Genomic DNA, 22,572 nt, shown 5'->3' on the forward strand with positions numbered 1-22,572 from the left:
TATTTGTTGATTTTTCTGGAATTCTGCAACAAGGCTTGTAACGTGTAAGTTCAGAGAATTTTTAATATTATTTATACTGTCCAAGATTTACATTATATAAAATTGCACCTATACCTGTCTTTCTGAGTGAGTTGTGACAATCAATTGAGAAAAAGGACTCTTTGTGAACCAGGGACAGATTTGTTTATAACATCTTTTGTACAGTTACCATTGTTTATATTTAGATTTGTGAACTCTACATCAGAGAAAACTAGATTTGTGTATATTCATTTCAGACAATACAGAGTTAGTAGTGAATTAAGTGATCAATACTATGGTGTACAATATTTTTCATGTCCTCGTTAATTTATTCTTGATTTTCATATGGAGAAAGCACATGGGATATGTCTCACGAAGCTAATATGGGACTATCTTGGTTATATGCTATGTATGTACCAGTTAGGTTGTACAAATATCACTTTATAGTTGGAGGATGAGGCAAACTTGCAGTTTGGATGTATTCTCTTGATTGTGAATATGGGGCTACTAAACCCTGTAGAAATCACTATACACTGAATTCCCACAAAAGATAATAATATTTTTGGTTGATGCGTGATAATGTTCTTCTGTGTAATAAATTTATCCATTCATGGATTTGAATCTGTAAGAACATTAAATGGAAACACTAAATGTTTTGCATTCTGTAGGGGATTTTTTTTTAGCATTTTAATTTATCACTAGCAAGCTTATAACTAGGAAGCTAATATTAGATGACAGCTTTCAGTTGTATGTCAATGGTCAGATTGTTGATTCTACTACTATGATCAAATTATTTATGTAGATGTACATTGTGGATTTAGAATAGGTTTTGCTTTTTTAAAATTTGGCATGTTCAATTTTTATTGGATGCACTAGACGACCCTTGTTTGGAGTTCTTAAATGTGAGAAGTTCCTGAAGTCTATTTGAGATTTATATGAATTATGTTTGGCATGACTTTAGTGAATGCCCTTAACTCGATTTTATATCTTGTAGTTTGCGCTGCATCTAGGTTACTTGAAAATATTGGGAATATCATTTGGCCCCATAGTTATGTCCTAAGACGGTCATATTATATTCATGCTCAACTTTTCTTATTCTATCGCAACTGCGCTATTCAATTGCTATTCAGAGAGAACTGGTTGTAGGTTGTAGATGTAATATAAATGTGGTTTGTAAATGTATAGGAAAAGCTGAAGCTATAATTGCTAGAGCTGAGGCGACAGCAAAGGCTATAATAGCTAGATCTAATGCAACGGCAAAGGGAATTGGAATGCTTTCAGGATCTATTCAATCAAATGGTGGAGTAGAGGTTGGTGTCTCAAAGAATGTTCTTGTATGATTTAACTGTTGGGTTAGTAGGTAGATTGTAGATGTCACACTCTCTTGATTGGTAGAAGCCTTCATTAAGTGTGACAATTATCTACAGCTTTTAGAGCGATAGATACTAAAAGCCAGGTAGTCAGTACTTTCATTTTGTTTGTCAGTTGGTAAGAGATAACTCTTATACTGCTCTAAACACTTAACGGGATGTCTTTGCTGTCCAGGTATCTGTCTTTTTCCGGTAGCTTGTTTTTGAGACTGAAATTATGTAAATGAAATTTGGTGGTGGTTAGTGGTCCGGTCTTTGAGCAGTTTTGGATGTCAAATAGAAGTTAATTTACTTGGTAATGTTCTGAGCAGGCTGCAAGTCTTAGGATTGCTGAACAATATATTCACGCATTCAGTAAGATTGCAAAGGAGGTATGTTTTTAATGCACTTAAAAGGCTGACACTAATTAAATTATTTTTTATGAAGTTATAGATATAATTTTCCAGTGTGGAGCAATTGGTATTGAGATTTATGAAATAAATATTGAAAGGCAATAAAATGATTTATGCTACGTCTCTTACTTAAAATAGCTAAATCAGTCAGAAAATTAGAAGATAACATCTGAAATGTGCTTCACGTTTGCTAATATTTTTATGACTTATTGAAGGGAACAACAATGCTGCTTCCAAGTAATGCTGCCAATCCTGCCAGTATGATGGCACAGGCATTTAACATTTACAAAAGTGTTCTTGGAGATAATTCCCCTCGTGGACATGAAGTTACAGTACCAAAAGGACAAGAGAACACACAATCTAAAGATGAGTCAGAACATATCGCAGAGGAAGATATTGACAGCTTGGTATCAGATAGCAAAAGCGTGGATTATTCACTAGACAAAAGTAGTCCAAATCTCATGCCCCCTGTTCAAGGTTTTAGCCTTCAGAGTTCAAAAGAGTAATCAAATGAATTTGACCTATGAGAAATAACCACGTTTGTGGATGCTTATTTAGGGAGGTTTCACAAAGGAACCAATTTTTGCCATTCCATTTTTTAATTCCAATTTTACATGTGATACAGAGTGAAAGATATACTTGGTAGTCTAAACCGTTCAGACTTATTTGTAAGACTTGGGAAATATTTTCCAGCTTACCAATCAATTTTGTCAAAACTAATTTCTGAAATTTTTCTGGAAATAAATTCATGTGAAGAAATTCAGTGCTCATTTCACGAGTTCCTAAAGTTATGGTTATTTGACCAATATTTGACATCAATTGCTCTATGTTTGCTATGTGCTATTAACAGCAATCGATTTTAGGTAATGTTTTAAAATGTTCTGCACTATTTGATTATCGAGAGGCTTTGGATACCACAGTTTTAAGTTACTTTAGGAAGATTAAAAGAACTATGTCCAAATGCTAGTTTATTATTTTGATGAGAGAAACAGCATTATATTATTAAAATTTCTGTAAAAAATTGAAAATTGAAGAAGCCCTCTTCAATTTGATATGAGTTGACATATACAAACACATTTTTACCTTTTTACGACAAAAGGGCAGGTATCATTTGCTTTTGTAAGAGAGCCCATTTCTGATGAAAATACAGCCAACGTAAGACACTTCGACTTAAAATTGCAAGAGATCATTTGCAGAAGGTTTTATATCCCCTCTCCCAAACAGTATAGATGGAGATGAAGTATCGTAGTGGTCCATAAGTAGCCAGGACCTCCATTTGCTGGATATAGGTGACCATTTATTATTTCACCATGGAGCTTCTCCCTCTAGGGCAATGGTGCTGTTTTCTGTGTTTTTTTGCCTGAAATGCTAAATTGTCATAAGAGCACACAAGAGACTATTTAAGAGCATGCTATTGCTACAATGCAGATTATGTTTCTTGTTCTCATTGCACTTTCAAGAAATATTTCTAGATTCAACAATGTTTCAATTTTTGTACCAACATTTCGAATCACACTTCATGATCCATATCAGGATAAAAGTGAGGAACTGCAGGTGAAAAATTGATACATAGTTGAATTCAGAAATATTTCTTCCTAATCATTCATGAACTGTGGAAATCTTACAAGTTCAATTTGTTGCACTTGTCAGCACTGGACAAATTTTAATATCCTCAACTTAGTAGAGCTATCCTCTTTTTTTTCTATCTACATGCCAGAAACAGACTAGTGAGTGCTTTGAAATTACACATTTCTTCCTATTGCAAAATAAATAAATTATTTTTTAAAATGTTGCCTTCAAATGGGTACATGTTCCTGCTCTAGTGGCACAAGAAAAAGACAATTTATCATTTTTATGCACTTCCACATTTTAAACGTCTTTAATCAGTAGCTCATAATACCTTGAAAGATCATAGTCAATTACACATGCCAAAAAAATAAAATAATGACATTTTATTTTGTTTTGAAAAATTGAATGTTATTTTCCATATATTTTCGATATGAATTTGTCCTTTTAAAAATGTGGGCTTCTTAAAATACTTGGCATGTTAATGCTGTGTAGGGGGTCATCGATCCTAAAAAAAAAGATGTGTTTTTAGTTCGATTGTCAATGCTCATTAGCCTAGGTATGCTTTCCAACGATTGTAAATGTTGGTGGGATGTTGAAAGTTGTGAGTTCTGCAGTGTAACTTGGACGTATCTAGACAGACTAAATAGTTTCTAAACATTTTCAATATGCCAAAATAAGTTTAGTATGAAATATCATAGAAGGAAAGGTAAATTTATGAGAGTGAGATTGTTCTATTATGAAAGAATGGTGATGAAAAGACACTCGAGGTTATATAATAAAGAGAAAAGTGAAGATGAGTTATTATAAAATATGCAATCTATGTAAGTATATTAATACATAATTTTATTTATATATATAGTAGAAATATACAAATATATAATTATAGTAGTTTAGTTTATAGTTATTGTATATGGAAGTTGGATTCATTTCTAATATTAAATCTTCTTCTTAATGAGTAGATTGAAATCAATAAGTAATAAATCTTTTTTTTCTAATATTTATAATATAATTAAATTGTAAAGAATTTGTAAATGATGTAAAACACTGGGGTTTGAGAGTTTGTTTCACATTATGACTATATACTAAATAAATTAAAATAGATTAAAATAAATTGTGTTTTAAAAATAATTACGACTTTTATGTAATTTGTAATAACTTATTATTACTTGCCATAGACAATGCTTGGCCATCTATTAGTAAACGGTTTCTCACCAATCACACGATATTATTTGTTTATTTTTAAAAAAGAATTTGATTTTATGAGAGTACAGGAGCAAATTTATAATAGATTTTTAGGCTTCTTTGATATTTCTTTATATGTAAAGGAATAAATGCCTATTTACAATTTTTCTTAAACTTTTATATGTCAATACATAGTAAAATAAGTGGCTGGTTCACACTAAAAAATACTTAAATCAAAACATGTATAATGGGAATAAATAATTAAAAGATTTTAATAGAAACATATTTTGTCTAGAAAATTAAGTGACATCTCACACTCTTTTAACTCCACAAATGGGGGACCTCATCCTTTTATTACAAAGTCAAGCCTATACCTAGCAGCACATTGGATCAATGAAAGCATGAGCCCACAATCGCAAGGTGTGGACCTAGTGGAAACAACACTACCACTTAACCAAAATACCAAGTGGTGTACCCTCATTAATATTTTATTCTAATTTAAGACATTGTAGACTTAATATATTGTTATGTATCTAAAATTCTTAAACAATGTATAATTCTATCATTTTGAAAATATTATAATTAACATGTATTTTTATATCTAATATTACAGAATAATATAATATCAATATTAATATTGTTAAATTTATTAATAGTTTATATTTGTATCAAAACTTATTAGATGTCATTTTGGTATATTAACTAGCAATTGCACTATAAGATGGTGCATAAATTACACCAACAAAATTAAGATAAATTACTTCGTGCAAATGGTCGTGTCAATTTAAGCCCCATGTGTTATTGTATGGACTTGGTCTTATCAATATTATCATGTTGTATTATAGAGCTAGTAGGACAATTGAAGGTTGATCCACAAGACTCCATCAAAAAGATTTACGAGGAAGAACAAATAGATTGCACTCTAAAATTTGAAGGCAATGTTTTTTTGAATGAATTTAATAATTTTAAAATTCATCTACTTTAGTCTATCTTTTATGATGATAAATATAAAACTATTTTGGAAGAAAAGATGGGACAAGGAGATGAAAAAAATTGTCCTTTTAGAATGAGATTGATGACAAAAGAAATGAAGGTAGAATGATTGCTTTGGATAACCCTCAGTTGGAATCTCAGATACAAAAATAAATGATCAATTTTAGGGAAGGCCAAAAACTTGACATCCCCCTCCTCAATTAGAAATTAATAAATGAAATATGTATTTACTATAGTATGAGTTGTAATGATTATATTAATAGCCCGAGAGTAAAAAAAAACTAAACCCATAAGATTAGCAAATGTTTGAAAAATTATAAGTCCGAATTGCCTAATGATACTGCATTTCTAGCTAGAAATCTAAAAAGCTTTTGTCTTCTGATTGGAGATTGTATTCGATTTTTTAGAGTGGAAGTCATCAAGAATATTAGTAATACACAATATAGTAGATGCTGTAAAATGGTTATATTCTCTCATTTTATGTGGTGTTCATATTATGCTTGTGGAAATATTGTAAAGACTGACCTTTCCACAAAAGATGCCACATCAACAATATACAATAGACAAAGGAGTTGGTCAACACAATCAAAGGTTTATCCCACATATTACAAAGCAAAAAATTTCCATTAAATTAATATGAAAAAGGTAGTTGAACCCACATATTGACAAAAAAATGATTTCCATTAAATTAATATGAAAAATATACATGTTTCGACGAACATATCAAACAAAAAACATATGTCTATAAGAAGGAAGAGTGTCAACTACCATTAAATGCACTAATAGTATATCACATGAATTATTTCAAGATCATTAACAACTTCGACAACCAATGAATAACAATTATTAAAGAATTGTGACCAACAAGACTTAAATTTTCAAATGATCAAGATTTCATAGGAGCCATCAATTGACTAACATAAGTTTATAATGTCATTATATTAGACCACTTAGTTGCTAACAAATGAAAACATAATATACTAAATATGAAGACCTTCCTAATAGATGTTCTAGATATGTTTACCACACAAAACATAAGGAACAAAAATATTGTAGAAGTACATTTCTACTCTGCCATGAAGTTTCTTATAATCTTTCCTAACATGAAAGATACCTAATCTAACTTGAAACAGTCTAAACAAACAAAACTGGCAGAAATAATAGTTCAAATCGTGTAGCACATTATCTTTATATATACCTTTTATTAGAAATAAAACCATATAATTGCCATTAATGAAGCATATACCACATTAATATCATTAAAGAAATGATCTATACTATTTCCTACCATTCCATAGAATTTGTTTCCATTTCAACAAATAGATAATATAGTGAAGATAACTGAAAACAAAAGATGCCACAATACAATCACACAACACCACCATCTTACTTTTCTAATCAAACATCCTCCAGTTATGTACTGGGCATCAAAAAATGTCTAAATTCATCCAGGCAAGACAAAAAAGAGAAAAGATGCACATCTCATTATTATGCATGTTTAATGCATATTTATCGTAATTAAGTCTCCCAAGTTTTAAATCTAAACACATAATCTATCAACTTGCGTTCGTCAACAATATAAATTATTATTAGACATAAATTATGCTTTCAAATCTTAATAGGAGTTAGATGCACAAAGATTGCTCCTTTGTTATTCAACTACGCAGCAGAAAAAGAATCAAATGGACGCAATAACAAATGGAGACAAAAGTGTTAGAATATGCAAGTTCTTCTTGCTTTCTATTTAATAACTGGAACAAACAAATTACATTTGAAATTCTTAAATAACATTCTACAGCAAACACATTCTACTTGCTGTCACAGAACAAAAAATTGCAGCACTACAGGACTACCAATAAACTAATCTTGCATGTTGCAATCACTGCTCTACAGGGAAATGCAAATAAACAAGCTTAAGCTGAGATTTCTCTGTTAAAGCAGAGCACATAATAAACTAATTAAAGCTACAGATAAAACTGTTGCTGTCCTATTTCAACATGCTTTGTTCTGAGCTCTTACTTGGATGGGTATGCTTGCACAGACTCTCTTCTAACCAATAACCATTCTCCTCTATTTATAAATCTGGAAATTTCACCGCTAAGTAAATGAGAGAGGAGCTTCAAAACTTAATTGGCAACTTCTGGAAATGAAGAGATAAGATTGGATTTGAGCTGCTAACAACTATATGAAGCACTTCAAAATTTAATGCAGAGAACCGAGCTGGAGCATAAAGTTTTAAAGAAGATACACCTACACAACCTGGTCAAAAGGCATGGACAACCCATGAAAAACTCAGTCCCAAGTTTGATGAAGAAAATTCTGCACCTCATCAAAGAAACTCAGTTTTAAGAATGAAAGGAATGCTAAGAATGCCATGTGAAGGTAATGCGCAGAATATGGTTAGAAACAACAATCATCAAGTATGTGTCCGAAAGGGAAGAAATGGCCAACACCTCTTATGGATCGATTCTATGAGGCATCTCAAAGATCAAATTGAAACATGAATTATATTGAAACAATTAAGAGACAATCTTAATCAAATAAGAGTCACTCAAATGTGTAGGAAATCCCAAGGTTGAAATAAAGTTTGCAACTATTGTCAAGGCACATTAATGGGTGACGCCTTCCCTTACAACCTAGATACATACACATGCATAACCATTAAAACGACAAAAAGCCAATTTTAAGCAGTACCACCACAACAATTAGAAATCTATTACAGAGTTGTCAACTTAATTTGAATCATTCATATTAGAAAAATAATTCCATCTAAGCAGAATTATGTGCCAATATGCCAACTAGCACAATCTCATTTGAAAACCCCCTTCATTTTATGCAATCCATCATTCATTTACAGGTGCCACACGTCATCTCCTTGCCACCCTACAAGCATAACCCTTCACCTTATCAAAATATTGTGAGGCAAGAGATTATATACTATTTGCTACAGTCTCGATCGCTTACATACCTTTCTACTGACTATCTCGAGGATGCAAGTACATCTTACCACAACTATCCCATGCATTATTCGTTGGTAAAGAGGTTGTGGGTTCTGCACATTGGCGTGGTGTAATGTTTCTCTTGTCTCCATGCATTTACTGAGTTGTATTATGTCATCTAAATTGAAATATGGTTGTCCTTTGGGACATAATTTTGAGCTTGGGAGATTTTTTGAGCTTAGTGTGTTATCAAGTAATTTATTTGAGAACTTATTTTGGTTTCAGTGTGTTACTAAGTAATTTTGTTGTAACATAGCACATAGGTGCACGGTAGAATGTTTTCCCTCTGCCCACATTATCAAGAGCTACATTCTTTGTTGATTAATTAATATGGCTAATCAATTAGTTTGGTGGCAAGATCACAATTATTTTCCTTAGCTACAATTTAAATTTGTGAGACCAGAAGTCCACAACAAGTTTCCCTATCACACTTAACTCTATCACACATTCTACCAATTTGTTAACCTGACGGTGGTCTGGTGAAAAAATCCATCAAGTGCCACATGTATCATCCTCAATTCCTCGTAGTCTAAAGTTGGTTCCTACATAATAAGCCATGAGGCAGCCACAAGGGAATTTTGAACATTTACATCACTAACCACCATGAAGACATAACAATACTCTTATCACCACCCACAAACCTCCGCACAAACTCATAACTGCTACCTATCATCTGGCTTAACCTCTATGAAGATGTGATAAACAATTTAATCATCATTTGTTGAAGGTTCCTAAATTTTATATTCTGAGACAACATATTAGGAAAAATTTAAGTCTTAGGATTTTATGGGTTGATAATATGAGACCTATTGGAGAAAATGGTCTAATGGATTCACTGTACTACAAACCCATGTGATTAGTTTGATTATCTTTATGATGTATTGAAATTCTCATTTGAATAGAATATAAATAAATTTCTTATTCATCCTTCTATTATGTGGATGTGAGTTTATCATTCCCATTCTTTCTTTCAAGGAAGGGATTAAGTATGCTTCAATTGATAAATGTGAGAAGTGTATATATAATGATATAAATTTGATGATAATATTAGTTATGTGGGATTAGTACATATATGTTACGCATATCTAGTAATCTTAATCTTACGTCTCTCTAAGAAGTTGAACATTAAGTTGAATGTGTCTTATGATTTTTTTAGCGTATTTCTACATAGGTTAACCATTGGCCTAAGTCATGTTAGAATATTATTGGACAAAGCATTTATAATCCATAAACTTGAAATCATTTTACCTTCTATTGTTGGTTTCATAGTAAATTATTTGCATTCTCAGTATGAAACTAGAAGCTATGGATAGAACTCTATTCTATGACTAGTCCTGCAACCACTGGGTCTCTATTCTTTGAATATTCTTGTAGCTATTTGAACTCTATTATTTGACTATTCTTGTAGCCATTGGAACTTTTCTCTTTGACTATTCCCGTGGACAAGGAAGAACATAGTAACTTCCCATTTATTTACTAAGAACTATGTTTTTGTTATCTGCTTCACATGTATTTAATTGTTTGATTCATTTTTAGCAATCAAGCTATTTCTTTTCAAGAATTTTCATCCAGTACGATTTCCTTGAATAAAACTAGTAAACACATTATACAAATTCATTAAATTATTATAAAGACAGTTTTGGCTATTATGAACAAACTAATTTATGTAACATAAAGGAAATAGAGTAGGAGACAATCTTCAAATGAAAGTTTTAATTAAATTCTTTAGAAGTACTCATACATTTCATCTCTTCATAAGTATTCATACCTCTATGAGCATCACCAAGATATAGTGAGTGCAAGTGTTACATTCATTCTCATGAGATATGGGTTCATGTGAACCATGTTAGGATTAATCAAAGACAAAAATAACAATTACATGAAAATATAATCAATGTTAGAAAATAATAAATCAAACAAAAGGGAACACAAGACATCAAGACTTAACGTGGTTCACCCAATCCTCGGGCTATGTCAACCAATCAATGAGTCCAATATTATTATTACCTAGTGATTACAACCTAATTACTATCCATAATCCCTTATAGCTCAATATCGCCACAAGAAGCAATTATCGCATCACACACTACAAAATTCCTAACCCTAAGCCATTTTATACAGGTATTTTTGCTACTTTAGGGTTAAAATTAGTTACAACATGTCGGCCCAAAAAATTGCCAATAAAATAGCCCCTAAAAAAATTCTTGCTTGAGGCCTGGCCCGGTCCCGAAGCCCGCTGAGGAATCATGGAGTATGTATAGTACTTCTCCGATCAGTCACCACAAACAAACAATCTTCCACTTCAGGACTGACTAGGTTCCACACTAAACAACAATCTCCCACTTGGAGACTGATCCCATAGCAATATCGCTACTCCATGAAGCGCCCCCAGGATAAAACCACCCTAGACTCAGCTATACTTTTACTCTATTCAGTCGAGAAGACCAACCGAAGCTGAAGAGGAGTTTAACTTCTCCCTTGTCACTGCCTTTGTAAACATATCTACTAGATTTTCATCTATATGTATCTTGTCCATCTTTAACTATCCATCATCCAAAATTGACCGAATAAAATGGTACCACAACTGTATGTGTTTTGTCTTTGAATATAGAGAAAAAATTCTTTGCTATATGAATGGCACTTTAGCTATCTATAAATAAATAACTATCCCTCTATGGGTGTCCCAATTCTTCCAGGAAGAACTGAAGCCATATCATTTCCTTGGCTACCTTTGTAGCAGCAACATACTCTACCTCTATAGTAGATAAAGCATTCCACTTCTCTAATCTACCTAGCTCACTACTGCCCCACCAACAATAAATACATAACCTGTAGTACTCTGCCTGGTATTAATATCCCCTACCAAATTTGAATCAACATAGCCTTGTAATTTAGTAGTATAGCCCTCAAAGTGTAAACACTTACTCGACGTTCCTCTCAAATATCTGAGAATCCATTTAATTACATTCCAATGCTCAATTCCAAGATGAGTCATATACCTACTAACAACTCCTAGTGCATGTGCAATATTTGGTCTCTTACATACCATAGAATACATCAAACTTCCTACAACTGAAGCATAAGGTACCTTGGACATCTTATCCTCATCTTCTTGTGTCTTTGGACACATCTCCTTAGTCAACTTCAAATGACCAAGTAAAGGTGTGTTGATAGCTTTAGCATTCTCCATAGAGAAATGTTGCAACACCTTCTCAATATAATCAACCTGAGATAATGTCAATTTTTTGTTCTTCCTATCTTTGCAAATTCTCATGCCAAGTATCTTTTTTACTTCTCCCAAATCCTTCATAGCAAATGAATGTGCTAATTGTTGTTTTAACCCCTTAATGTGATCTATGTTAGACCCAGCTACAAGCATATCATTGACATATAAACATCGAATAATGTAGTTTTCATCATCTAGACTCTTAAAATAAATAGAATGATCTAAATGACACTGTATCTATGCTCATGCATAATACTATCAAATTTTAGATACCATTGCTAAGGTGCTTGCTTCAAGCCATATAAACTATTATGCAATCAACACACTAAGTTTTCCTTACCTTTGACCTCAAATCCCTATATTTCTTCAACCAAATCACCTCAAGCTGCTCCAAATGCAAATCTTCACTAGCCACAATAGTTAAAATAATGTGAATAGAAATCATTTTTAACAAAATGAGAGAATATCTCATATAATCAATGCCCTTTTCTATGAAAATCCTTTTACAACTAACCTAGCTTTAAATATTTTCTTACCTCCGTCCTCTTATTTCAACTTGTGAACCCATCTATTATGTAAAGCCCTTTTACCTGCAGGCAACTTACATAAATCCCAAGTCTTATTTTCAACAAAGAGTCCATCTCTTCTTTCATCGTAGACTCTCATTGAATCTTTGTATCCACCTATACAGCTTCATCATAACATTTAGGTTCACCAACATCAGTTAGTAAATAGAGTACAAAGAGGGAGAAAATATTTCTAGAGGTCTACTTAGTCTTGTTGACCATATAACATTCATTGGGGTGTGTGGTATTTGTTGTTGTGGTTGTTGCAGAGCATGAGAGACTGTTGGAACATCATCTTTTGAAGTATTATCCAACACTACATAATCATTTTCTTTCTTCTCATGTTGTTGTAATAGATCTTTGTACAACACTTTCTCATTGAATATGACATCCATGTTTCTTACAATTTTTCAATTTTGAAAATCCCAAAGCCTATAAGAAAATTCATCAATGCCATATCCAAAAAATATATATTTCTTTGACTTAGCTTCAAGCTTGTTTCTATTTTTAGAACTATATGTACAAATGCTTCACAACTGAAGGTTCTGAGAAAAGAATAATTCACTTTTTTACCAGTCCATGTTTTCTTTGGAATATCACAACCCAAAGGAGTAGAGGGGCCTTTATTAATCAAATATATAACAATATTGACAACCTCTTCCCACATGTTTAAGGGTAGCCCAACATGCAACCTCATGTTCCTTGCATGCTCCATTATTGTCCCATTCATGCGTTTAGCCACTCCAATTTCCTGTGAAATCTTTGGAACAATTTTCTATCCATGAATACCACTAGTAGAGTAGTAATCTTCAAATTCATGACTGCAATACTCACTGCTATTATTAGATATGAGACATTTTAATCTCTTACCGGTCTCATTTTCAACCAAGCATTTCTATTTCTTAAAAGTTTGAAATACATCATATTTCTATTTAAGGAAATAAACCCATACTTTTCTACTTGCATCATCAATAAATGTAACATAATAATGAGATCCACCAAAGGAAGATACCTAAGATGGTCTTCATACATCTGAATGCACAAACTATAATTTTTTATTTTTCTTTTCCTTCCCACTCTTCACAAAAATCACTCTCTTTTGTTTTCCATACACACAACTTTCACAGTAATTCATATTGACACATTTCATACCTAGTAAAACTTTCTTTGAATGAAGTAATTTCATACCTTTCTCACTTATGTGCCATAGTGTTGTATCCGAATCTACAATAATTATTATTTCTCCATGTGCAACTGCATCAACTATTCTTGAACATTTATTTTTCTCTGAAACAATTAAAGTAGAAGGAACAATATGATCTGTACAAAGATATAAGATGCCTACTTTCACACCTTTTTCTACTACAAGGGAACCTTTTGAAATCTTCCAATTTTTATCATTAAAAGTAATTACGCAACCCTCATCATCTAGTTACCCTACTGAATTTAAATTCCTACTCAGCGTTGGAACATGTCTTACCTCATGTAGTAGCTAATGATTCTCATTTTGCAGCTTAATCTTAACTTTTTCCTTTCCAACAATCTAACAGGGTTCAATATCCCCCAAATAAACAAGCCCAAAATCCCCTTGGACATAATCAATAAAATAACTTCTATGGGTGTAGCATGAAATTAATCCTCAGAATCTAAAATCCAAGAATCATGAAAACTTTCTAAAGAAAGAAGCAAAGCATCCTCTTTGGATTTGTTACTTACCACATTTTTCTCCTTCTAGTTTATCTCCTTCATTTTTCTTTCGAGTCTAGCAATTTTTCTTCTTATGCCCTGATTTCCCATAGCACCAACAATCTATCAGTCCTTTGGATTGAGACCTCTTCCCCTTGATTTTCCTCTTGATTTTCCACGATTTCCAACATTGTTTCCTCTCTCAGTCATTCTACCTCTGCTTTGTGCATTCGAAACACTTCTTGATGTAGATCCACCTGAGTTTTTTCTATGAGTTTCCTCACTCAGAATAACACCAATCACATCATCAAAATTTAGGGTATTAGATCCGAAAACATAATTACTCACAACCATTAACAAGCTATTCTAGCTTTCGGGCAAACAACACAAAATCAAGAGAGCCCTAATTTCTTCATCAAAATTGACATTCATAGAAGATAACTGACTAGTAATTGTACTAAACTCATTTAAATGATCTACAACATATCCACCTTTTGTCATCTTCATATTAAATAAATACTTCATGAGAAATACCTTATTTGAAATAGAGAGCTTTTCATACAACTTTGCTAAGGTTTACATCAACTTTTTTATCATCTTCACTTTTGTAATGGTAAATGTCACCGATGGTGCTAGGTATAATCAAATTCTTTCAAGTTTCTTTCTTTCTAAAATCTCCCAATCCTCATTTGTCATAGTTCCCTATTTCTTGGTTTTTCCTTCCAATAGCTTCCATAAATCCTTCTGATAAAGATAGTCTTCCATTTGCATTTTTCATAGCTAAAAGTTCTTGCCATTAAAATTCTCAGCCTTCAGCTTACCCTCATCTACCATCGCTCCCACTCAACCATGAGACTCTCACTCAATCGTGAGACTTTCTTACAGAGGATAATTGAAAATAACAACCTGGCTCTAATACCACTTGTTAGGATCAAGCATAGACATAAATAAAAATTATATGCAAATATAACCAATGTTAGAAAATAAAAAATCGCACAAAGGAGAACACAAGACACCAAAATTTAATGTGATTCACCCAACCCATGGGCTACGTCCACTAAACAACAAGTCCAATATTATTATTATCCATTGATTACAACCTAATTACAATTTGTAATTCCTTACAACTCAATATCATTGCAAGAAGCAATTATCACATCACAAACTATGAAATCCCTAACCCTAAGACACTTTATGCAAGTATTTTTTCTTCTTTAGGATTAAAATTGGTTACAACATTTCAGCCCAAAAAAATGCTGATAAAATATCCCCAAAAAGAATTTCTCGAGGGCTATGCCCCTGAACCCCCGACAACCATGGCCTATTAGCCACAATTGTGTTGGGGGTTATCAACCCACCCCTGAACCCCACAAAGGAATTATGGAGTATGTACATGTTGGGCGTTCGTTTTACACGAGGTCAATGGCAGAAATCCATAGTGTAATTCCTCTCTTGAAAAGCAAATCTTTTTAAGGATCCACTCCAAGTTTCAGTGTTTGTCTTGCGACGTACCAAAATCTGCCTAGTAGAAGATAAATGTGAATGTTCACGAGGAGGCCTTTGCTGGTTCCAAAAAATCTTTTACCTTGGAATCAAGTAAAATCTGTTCGCTGTCTCAAAATATCATACCAAGAGAACAATATTTTGTATTTTCTGTTTTTCAATGAATGCAACTCTAACAATGCAACTACTATGAGGTCCAATTTTAATAGGGGGCGGTTAGCAAAGCAAATAATGAAATTGAAAGAAAATAACATGAAATCAAACAACTTGAAAGTGAAATTCCTAAACGGACATAAGCTACAGAACACAACATGCTGCAAGTTAAACCTTTGAAGAAATCAGTAGGAAACCAATGAAAACAGGAGCAACACTTCCTAGAATCCACTGATGCAATCGTCAGTGAGAATCTATAACAAATCGAATGATGTTTCACTCTTCATCAAATTGCAAGGCCACGGAAAGTGCGCTCATGCGAGACAAAAAGCTATGTAGACACAATCGGGTGATCTCTTCTCAAGCTCGTTACGTCAACGGAATTCATATATTTGTAGCAAACACTAGAACTAAAAGATCGCACAACCAAAAACAACACAATAAACCTTTGGCTCAATCAAAATCTCATGAATAAATCCACAAAACAATGACACATTCAGGCAAGAATAACTACACTCCGAATGCTAGCACCAAAAGCATAATTTTATTGCATAATAACGACGGCCTTTGTTACGTTTTACAATGGGGTATTTATAAGAAATTGTCTCCTCAATTTGTGTTGAGAGTGAGAGATATTTTGATGCAATAAAAATGCTTTTAAAACATTAAAACAAACTAAATATATACAAACTGGTAATCTAATTGGTGCTTAGAGGGACTCCATCCATATTTTATTTGTTAATTGGATGCATGAGCCCTTTACATGTCAAAAACAATGAAAGCATGAGAGAGAAAGTAGGAGGAAGCCATCAGTCAAAGTAGAAGTGCATGGAGACACCAAAAATAGAAGCTGGCCCTTCACTTGATGTGTGTCGGAGTTAACTTGCCATCAAAATGCGTTTCCAATGCATGGAAAGTGCTATTTTTGAAACTGGTAGTCAACTGTCGGCACACCTCTGAATTGCGTAGCTACATGAAAATGCGGAGTTGTGGACCTCAACTGAGTAAAAAATCTCAAAATTTTTCTAAGTGTCAAAATTGAAATTCTGGCATCTGGGTTTTGTTCATCTTCATCCTAAAGATATGTTTGGATATTTGCCCTTGAATTTCTCTATAATCTTAGTAATCTTAGCAGCATCGGGAAGATCCAAAGCCTCATACTTATCTTTGACCTTCTGTCTATAGTTGTCCACCTCAATTTGAGTTTTTGCAAAATCCCCAAGTTTGGTATCCAACTCTAACAATGCTTCTTCTGTCCTGAAGGCTTGTCTGATGTCTTCATCACTGGATGCTTCCTCTAAAGTATTTCTAAAGTTTTCTACAACTACCTCAATTGGTAAAAGCTTCTCTCGTTCTTCATCTTCAAAAATATCCAAGCATGCATCACAATATAACTTTTCTGCTTCCAAAATTTGCTCTCGAGATTGGTCCTTGAGCCTATGTATCTCATCATGTAATGTTTCCATCACTTTATTTCCCTCTGCAATCTTTTCTATCAAATCATCTATCATGTCTAGCTCTTCGCCAATACATACATCAATCAGAATGCGATACCTTTGTCCTTTTATGGCTTGTAGAATTTGCAAATCCTTGCTCCAAACCCGTACCTCATCCATAATGCTGAAGTCCTGCCTCAAAATTGCCATGATCTTATCAACATTGTCTTGTGTAGCATGCAATAATTTCAGACTTCCTATAATTATAGTGATACCCCTATCCTCAAGGTTGTCTCGCCAATCTTGACAAGCTCTTAGAAATGGATTGAGTTGTACACCTTCCCCTTCTTTAAGAATGGTAGTCAAAGTCTCCTCGGGGCATTCAGAATCAAGAGGACTAATAACTTTAGCTAGATATCCTTTCAAGATCTCAACTTGCCTTCGAAGTGCTCTGATTTCAATCTCATCACGTTCCATCTGGTTAAGAACCTCTTTGACTCCCATAGTCATCATTTGTCGAGAAGTATCCCATGTAGGTTTCCCTAACATGATATCCTTTACTTCATAGTCTTGAAGGCTAACAACTTCTTCATCTGTACCTTTCGGGGGATGAGCCACTTGTGCAAATAAGTCTTGATTCCGAGTAGTGGTAATGAATGCAAATGGTGTTGCATCCTGTAATGGAGAGTCAAGCTTGTTCAAAATCTCTACAATGTCACAAATATCATCCTCTGAAGCAAGGAATTGATGCTTAGCACTTCTCATTATTTCCTTCCAGAACCATCTCGGGATATGTCTTTCTTTAACCTTGGCTCTAGATGATGAAGGGATGTGTTCAACTACCTCCTTCCCTCTGTCACTTTTGCTTGGAGTTTCCTATTGAGAGAGTTCTTCTTCTGTAGTCTCAGTTTCTGTAGATCCCGTAGTTAGATCCTCAACTTCCTGGGAAGGCTGTTGTATACATTCCATTACCTATGCCTCTTTTGGTGGCTCATTAGTAGTCCTTGGTTGTGGTTCTCCTTGTAATGATGATCCTTTCTGAACATGTTCCTCTGAACTCAAAGGTGGAGGTGTCACTAAAACCTTATCTACCATCATAGCTCGAGGTGAAGATGGAGGCGTTGGATGAGGACCTTGTGTCTCAGGTGGCATCTGCATCCAATCTTGCTGTTGAGATTCACCTGTAGGAGTATCTCTAATCTTATCTCCAACCAATTCTGTACCCACTGGCATGAAATCAAAATCTGGAATGGAGATAATATCATCACCTAGCTCTCTTTGCTCATTCACCCATCGTTGTACTTCATCTTCCAAAGAAGAGAGCTCTACCGTTTCAGCTTGGGTGGGTGGTGCGATATTTGTGACATTCTTCTTTCTTTCCAATTCTGTGGCTTTGGAAAATTGAGTTCTCCCTTGTAAAGGCACTTGTTCTTCCTCCTCATCTGATTTTGTTTCATCCTCATCTGATTCTTCCTCGGGAATGGTTTCAGGAATAGATGGATTAGGAACTAATCTTTTACGAACTCTCTGCCTCTTGTTCATTCTAACTTTAACCCTCCTTTGCTTCTGTGGAACCATAGGAGAAGCGGGTTCTTCATGCATCGGATGAATGGATGTCTCTGGAATCTCTCCTTCTTCTTGTTGGCTTGACAAAACAAGAGGTAATGAAAAATCAATCTGGATATGAGAAATTGTAGGGTCTCGGGGGTCTTGGGAAGTAGATTCATGTTGCTACACTTGGGCCTGTTCTTCAACATGCTCTCTCTGGATCCTTTGAGGAGAGGCTCTCTTCCTCTTTTCTTTCTTCTTCTCTGAAGGATGGTAATATCCCACTAGACGATCAAGCTGGTAGACCATTTTTGGCCTGATAGGAGACTAGAGCGCAAAGATAGGAATTGTGACCTTCCTCCCCTTTACCCTTTCTGGGTGAGCATGTGCATGGAATATCACTGTGTCCGAAATCGGATCAAGTGGAAAGGGTTTCTTGATCCAACTCTTTGTCATTCTAATGACATGTCTTGCTCGGTGATTAATATCATCTCCTTCCTCCCTATCAACTTTTGCATTCAGGATGGGCCTCTCACCAACCTTATCTGTATTGAATAAGGGTTCCAGTAGCTCTTGCAAATCTTGTAGCCTTATCTCATCCAGGATGGTCAAATGGAGAGCCTTCTCTGCTAAATATAAAGTCATTCTACAATAGTCCCTAATACATACATCATAGTCATTTGTGGCATTCATCCAATGATCGTCAATGGCGTCCTCGTGGTAGAACTCTTTTCCTGGCATATTTTCCACTCTATCAACATTGTCGAAGAATGGCCAAGGAGAGATATATTCTTTGAGGGGCTTGTTCTCCCATTCCCACTCGAAAGATAGGATATCCTACTTTCTCTTTACCTGGTATGCTTCTAATACAAATGGCCAATCCCAACAAGGTCTTCGTTGTTTCTTGATCCTCTCATATGCTGACTCAATCTGCCAAGAAATTTCCATTAGAAACAACTTGTCACTTGGGTACCTTGGAGCTTCTTTGGATGAATAGATGCACCACCAACCCGAATGTATGTGAATGTCTAGAACTGGATAAAATATGCACTGAGAGCTGTGATCTGTGCCTTGGCCTCATTAGACAATCTCTTTCCATAATCGCCTTCGATGAATCGAATGATGGCAAAGATAAAGGCATCATTCACAATCCTGTACTCTTTGCTTTGTGGCGAGAGCTTCTTCTTAACTAGCTGAGGATAAACTATATAAGACCATGCATTAGGGTCCTGCATACTGCCCTTTTTGTACAATCTGAGATAGTCAGTGGCTCTTGCTGCAAGTAGATATACCACATAAGAAGTCATATAAAACTTCTTCTTGTCCTTTACTATCCGCAACTGATCACACATGTTCTCACTAAGTGTGGTGGCCTAATCCAGTGGCATTTTTGCGTGTCTGATAGTTTCAATGAAGTTAACCATGAATGAAGCGAGATGACGTGCTGTAGGCAATCCCATAACTTTTCTCAGAAGAATGATTGAATATCCAATGTCATCCTTCATGTATCCTCACGCCATATCTACTTTGGTGATTGTCTTTCCCCGAGATGGCTTCTCAATGAAGTACGAGGAATATATGATGTCCATGGCCTCCTGGTGATGATCCTTATGCCACCTCTCAGCTGCTTCATATGAAAGTCTGATAAATTGATCAGCTCTAGGTAAGTGAAAAACTCTCTCGATATTATCAGGTGGTAGATCTAAGACCACTTCCCCAGTGACACTCTTTACCACCCTTTCCTTGGGAACAAAATGTTGAGATAAGGTCAAAATCAATTCGGCTGACTGAACGGTCCCAGGATGTGATGCTGCATTTACCAATCTAGACTGGATTAAGGCGGATCTCAAAGAAGATCTTTCAGTTGGGTTGTTACAAACCCTCAAAAATTCTCCCAAGTTCGTGTGTCCAAGTTCTGTGTCTTTGATCTCAGAGTGTTCATTGTGCAATCGTGACTTAGGGTTTACGCCTTGGAACTTGTACACAACTGGCTTTGCTATTGATCCGGATGTAGATGCCATTTGATTATATTACCTGTACATCACAAAGGAAAAAAAAATGATTAATCACTGGATACATATAAAACATTAAAAAAAAAATAAAAAATTTTAAAAATGATATTCTTTATTTATTTTACTTCCTTTTATTTTTTATTTTTTAATTTTTATTTTATTTTATTTATTTATTTCAGAGATCAAAAAAAAAAATTATAAAAAAAAAAAGAAAAAAAAAACAAATTTTATTTTTATTTAAAAAAAAAAAAGTTGGGGTTTGAAAACGCGACGGTGGCCGCGCGTGCGTTTCCCAGAAGGTGTGCGCTGTGGCGGCCACGTGCGACCTTGAAGGCGCGCGCGCACCCAAGAGGGTGTGGCATCCGCGGCGGCCGTGTGCAGCCTTGAAGGCGCGTGTGCGCAACACACCGCCACACGACCTTGAAGGAGCGCGCGTGCGTCGCGCCGCCGCACACTCAAAAAGGGCGTGGCATCCATGGCCAGCGCGCATCCAAAAAGGGCGTGCCAACAACGGGCGCCGCACGGCCTAGAAGGGCATCGCGGCGATGCGGCGCACGTGAGTCCTTAAGGACGTGCGCAGTGCCGCGCCACGCGCTTCCTCTTTTGGTCGCATGTGCATGAGCGCTAAGCCTGCATGCAAGGTGGAGGGGGGAAGGTTTCCATACCTTTCCCTCCTCAGCTCTACCTCGTCAACATTGAAAAATAAAAAACAGAAGGTGGGAGGGGGCATTTTATAACTTCCCTCCCCTCTTTTCTTCGCATGCGCGCGCGAGTTTTTTTTTTTAATTTTAATTTTTTAATTTTATTTTTTCAAATTTTTTTTTTTTAAAATATTTTTTTTTGAACTTTTTCCACTCTAACTGATTTAATCGAGACATTCTCCTTCTTCCGATTCTCGAACTATGAGTCTGGGAGTCAGAAGAAAGTAGGGGGTCCCCATTCCTAGTGAGGAGTGGGGCGTGTGTTGTGGATACCACAATAGTACAATACCTCCCTGATCAATCACCATAAAATAAAAAACCATTACTCATGAAACATGAGTCAATGATTTTGACTCAACATTACACAGTTGAATCCTTATAGCAATATCACAATTTGACTTGTAGAAAATTTATCTTACTATCATTTCTATTTATTCAAAAAGATCTATTATATAAACTATTCTACTTGTTCCTATGCAAAGAATTTTTAGAATCCATTAGATATGCCTTGATATTCCTTTGATAGGCACAGGGAATGCAACAAGCTATGGACTACAGTATCACTTTTATATTTCAATTACCAACTTATGCCACTAGTTGATGATAGAAAATATTCTCGAAATGAAGGTTTTTACCTCTTTTTGTGTCCTTGACTAGATATAGAGGAGGCTACAAAGTTCTTACTATCATAAGGTGTATAATGCAACTAGGCTTCTCATCCATGTTATTATCTCCCATGGGTTCTTTTTTAGGTACAAAATGCCAATAATAAAAATTCTCACCATCTTTGCTTAGGTAGATGGCTTTAAAAATACAAGATAGGGAAAAATAAATGATTCTAAACTCCCATCTTTGTGTCTAAACCCAATTTTTTTTTCCATCCTAGAAAATGGAACCAAAGCAATAATAGGAAAAATCAAACGCATTTACAAGCCATGGATAAAGTATTCAACATATTCTATAGCTTCCACTATCTATATAATTATCAAAAGTAATTTTTATATCTCTACAATTAAAATATGTAATACAATTGGTTCACCACCATAATCCTTGTATATCTCCTACAATATGGCTTGATTACAATTAAATTTCTTTATAGTCTCAGAAAGTCCCATCTTTAGCACTCAAACAAAGAAACACTCCCTTCCAATCATGAAAACTCAGGTTAGGACAACACACATAACTCATTTTGTATTTTTTCATTCCTATATATAAGTT

The 22,572-nt window shown here is 34.7% G+C and overlaps 1 protein-coding gene and 1 pseudogene across 1 annotated transcript in view; both read left to right on the plus strand.

The window, feature by feature from the left end:
• Nucleotides 1-2,550, plus strand: part of LOC149530780 (uncharacterized) — a 106,015-nt gene extending 103,465 nt beyond the window's left edge. Inside the window, exons 7-9 of the mRNA XM_089808835.1 lie at nucleotides 1,204-1,328; nucleotides 1,700-1,759; nucleotides 1,996-2,550. Coding sequence (XP_089664961.1) covers nucleotides 1,204-1,328; nucleotides 1,700-1,759; nucleotides 1,996-2,286 — 476 coding nt within the window. The 3' untranslated portion in view covers nucleotides 2,287-2,550. The remainder of the gene's footprint in view (nucleotides 1-1,203; nucleotides 1,329-1,699; nucleotides 1,760-1,995) is intronic.
• An 18,578-nt stretch (nucleotides 2,551-21,128) lies between these two features.
• LOC149530781 (putative receptor-like protein kinase At2g42960 pseudogene) overlaps nucleotides 21,129-22,572 on the plus strand; it is a 51,928-nt pseudogene continuing 50,484 nt past the window's right edge.

This window comes from Cupressus sempervirens, chromosome 11, assembly GCF_028749045.1.
Source record: "Cupressus sempervirens isolate cs-2001-9-10 chromosome 11, ASM2874904v1, whole genome shotgun sequence".
Lineage (NCBI taxonomy): Eukaryota > Viridiplantae > Streptophyta > Pinopsida > Cupressales > Cupressaceae > Cupressus > Cupressus sempervirens.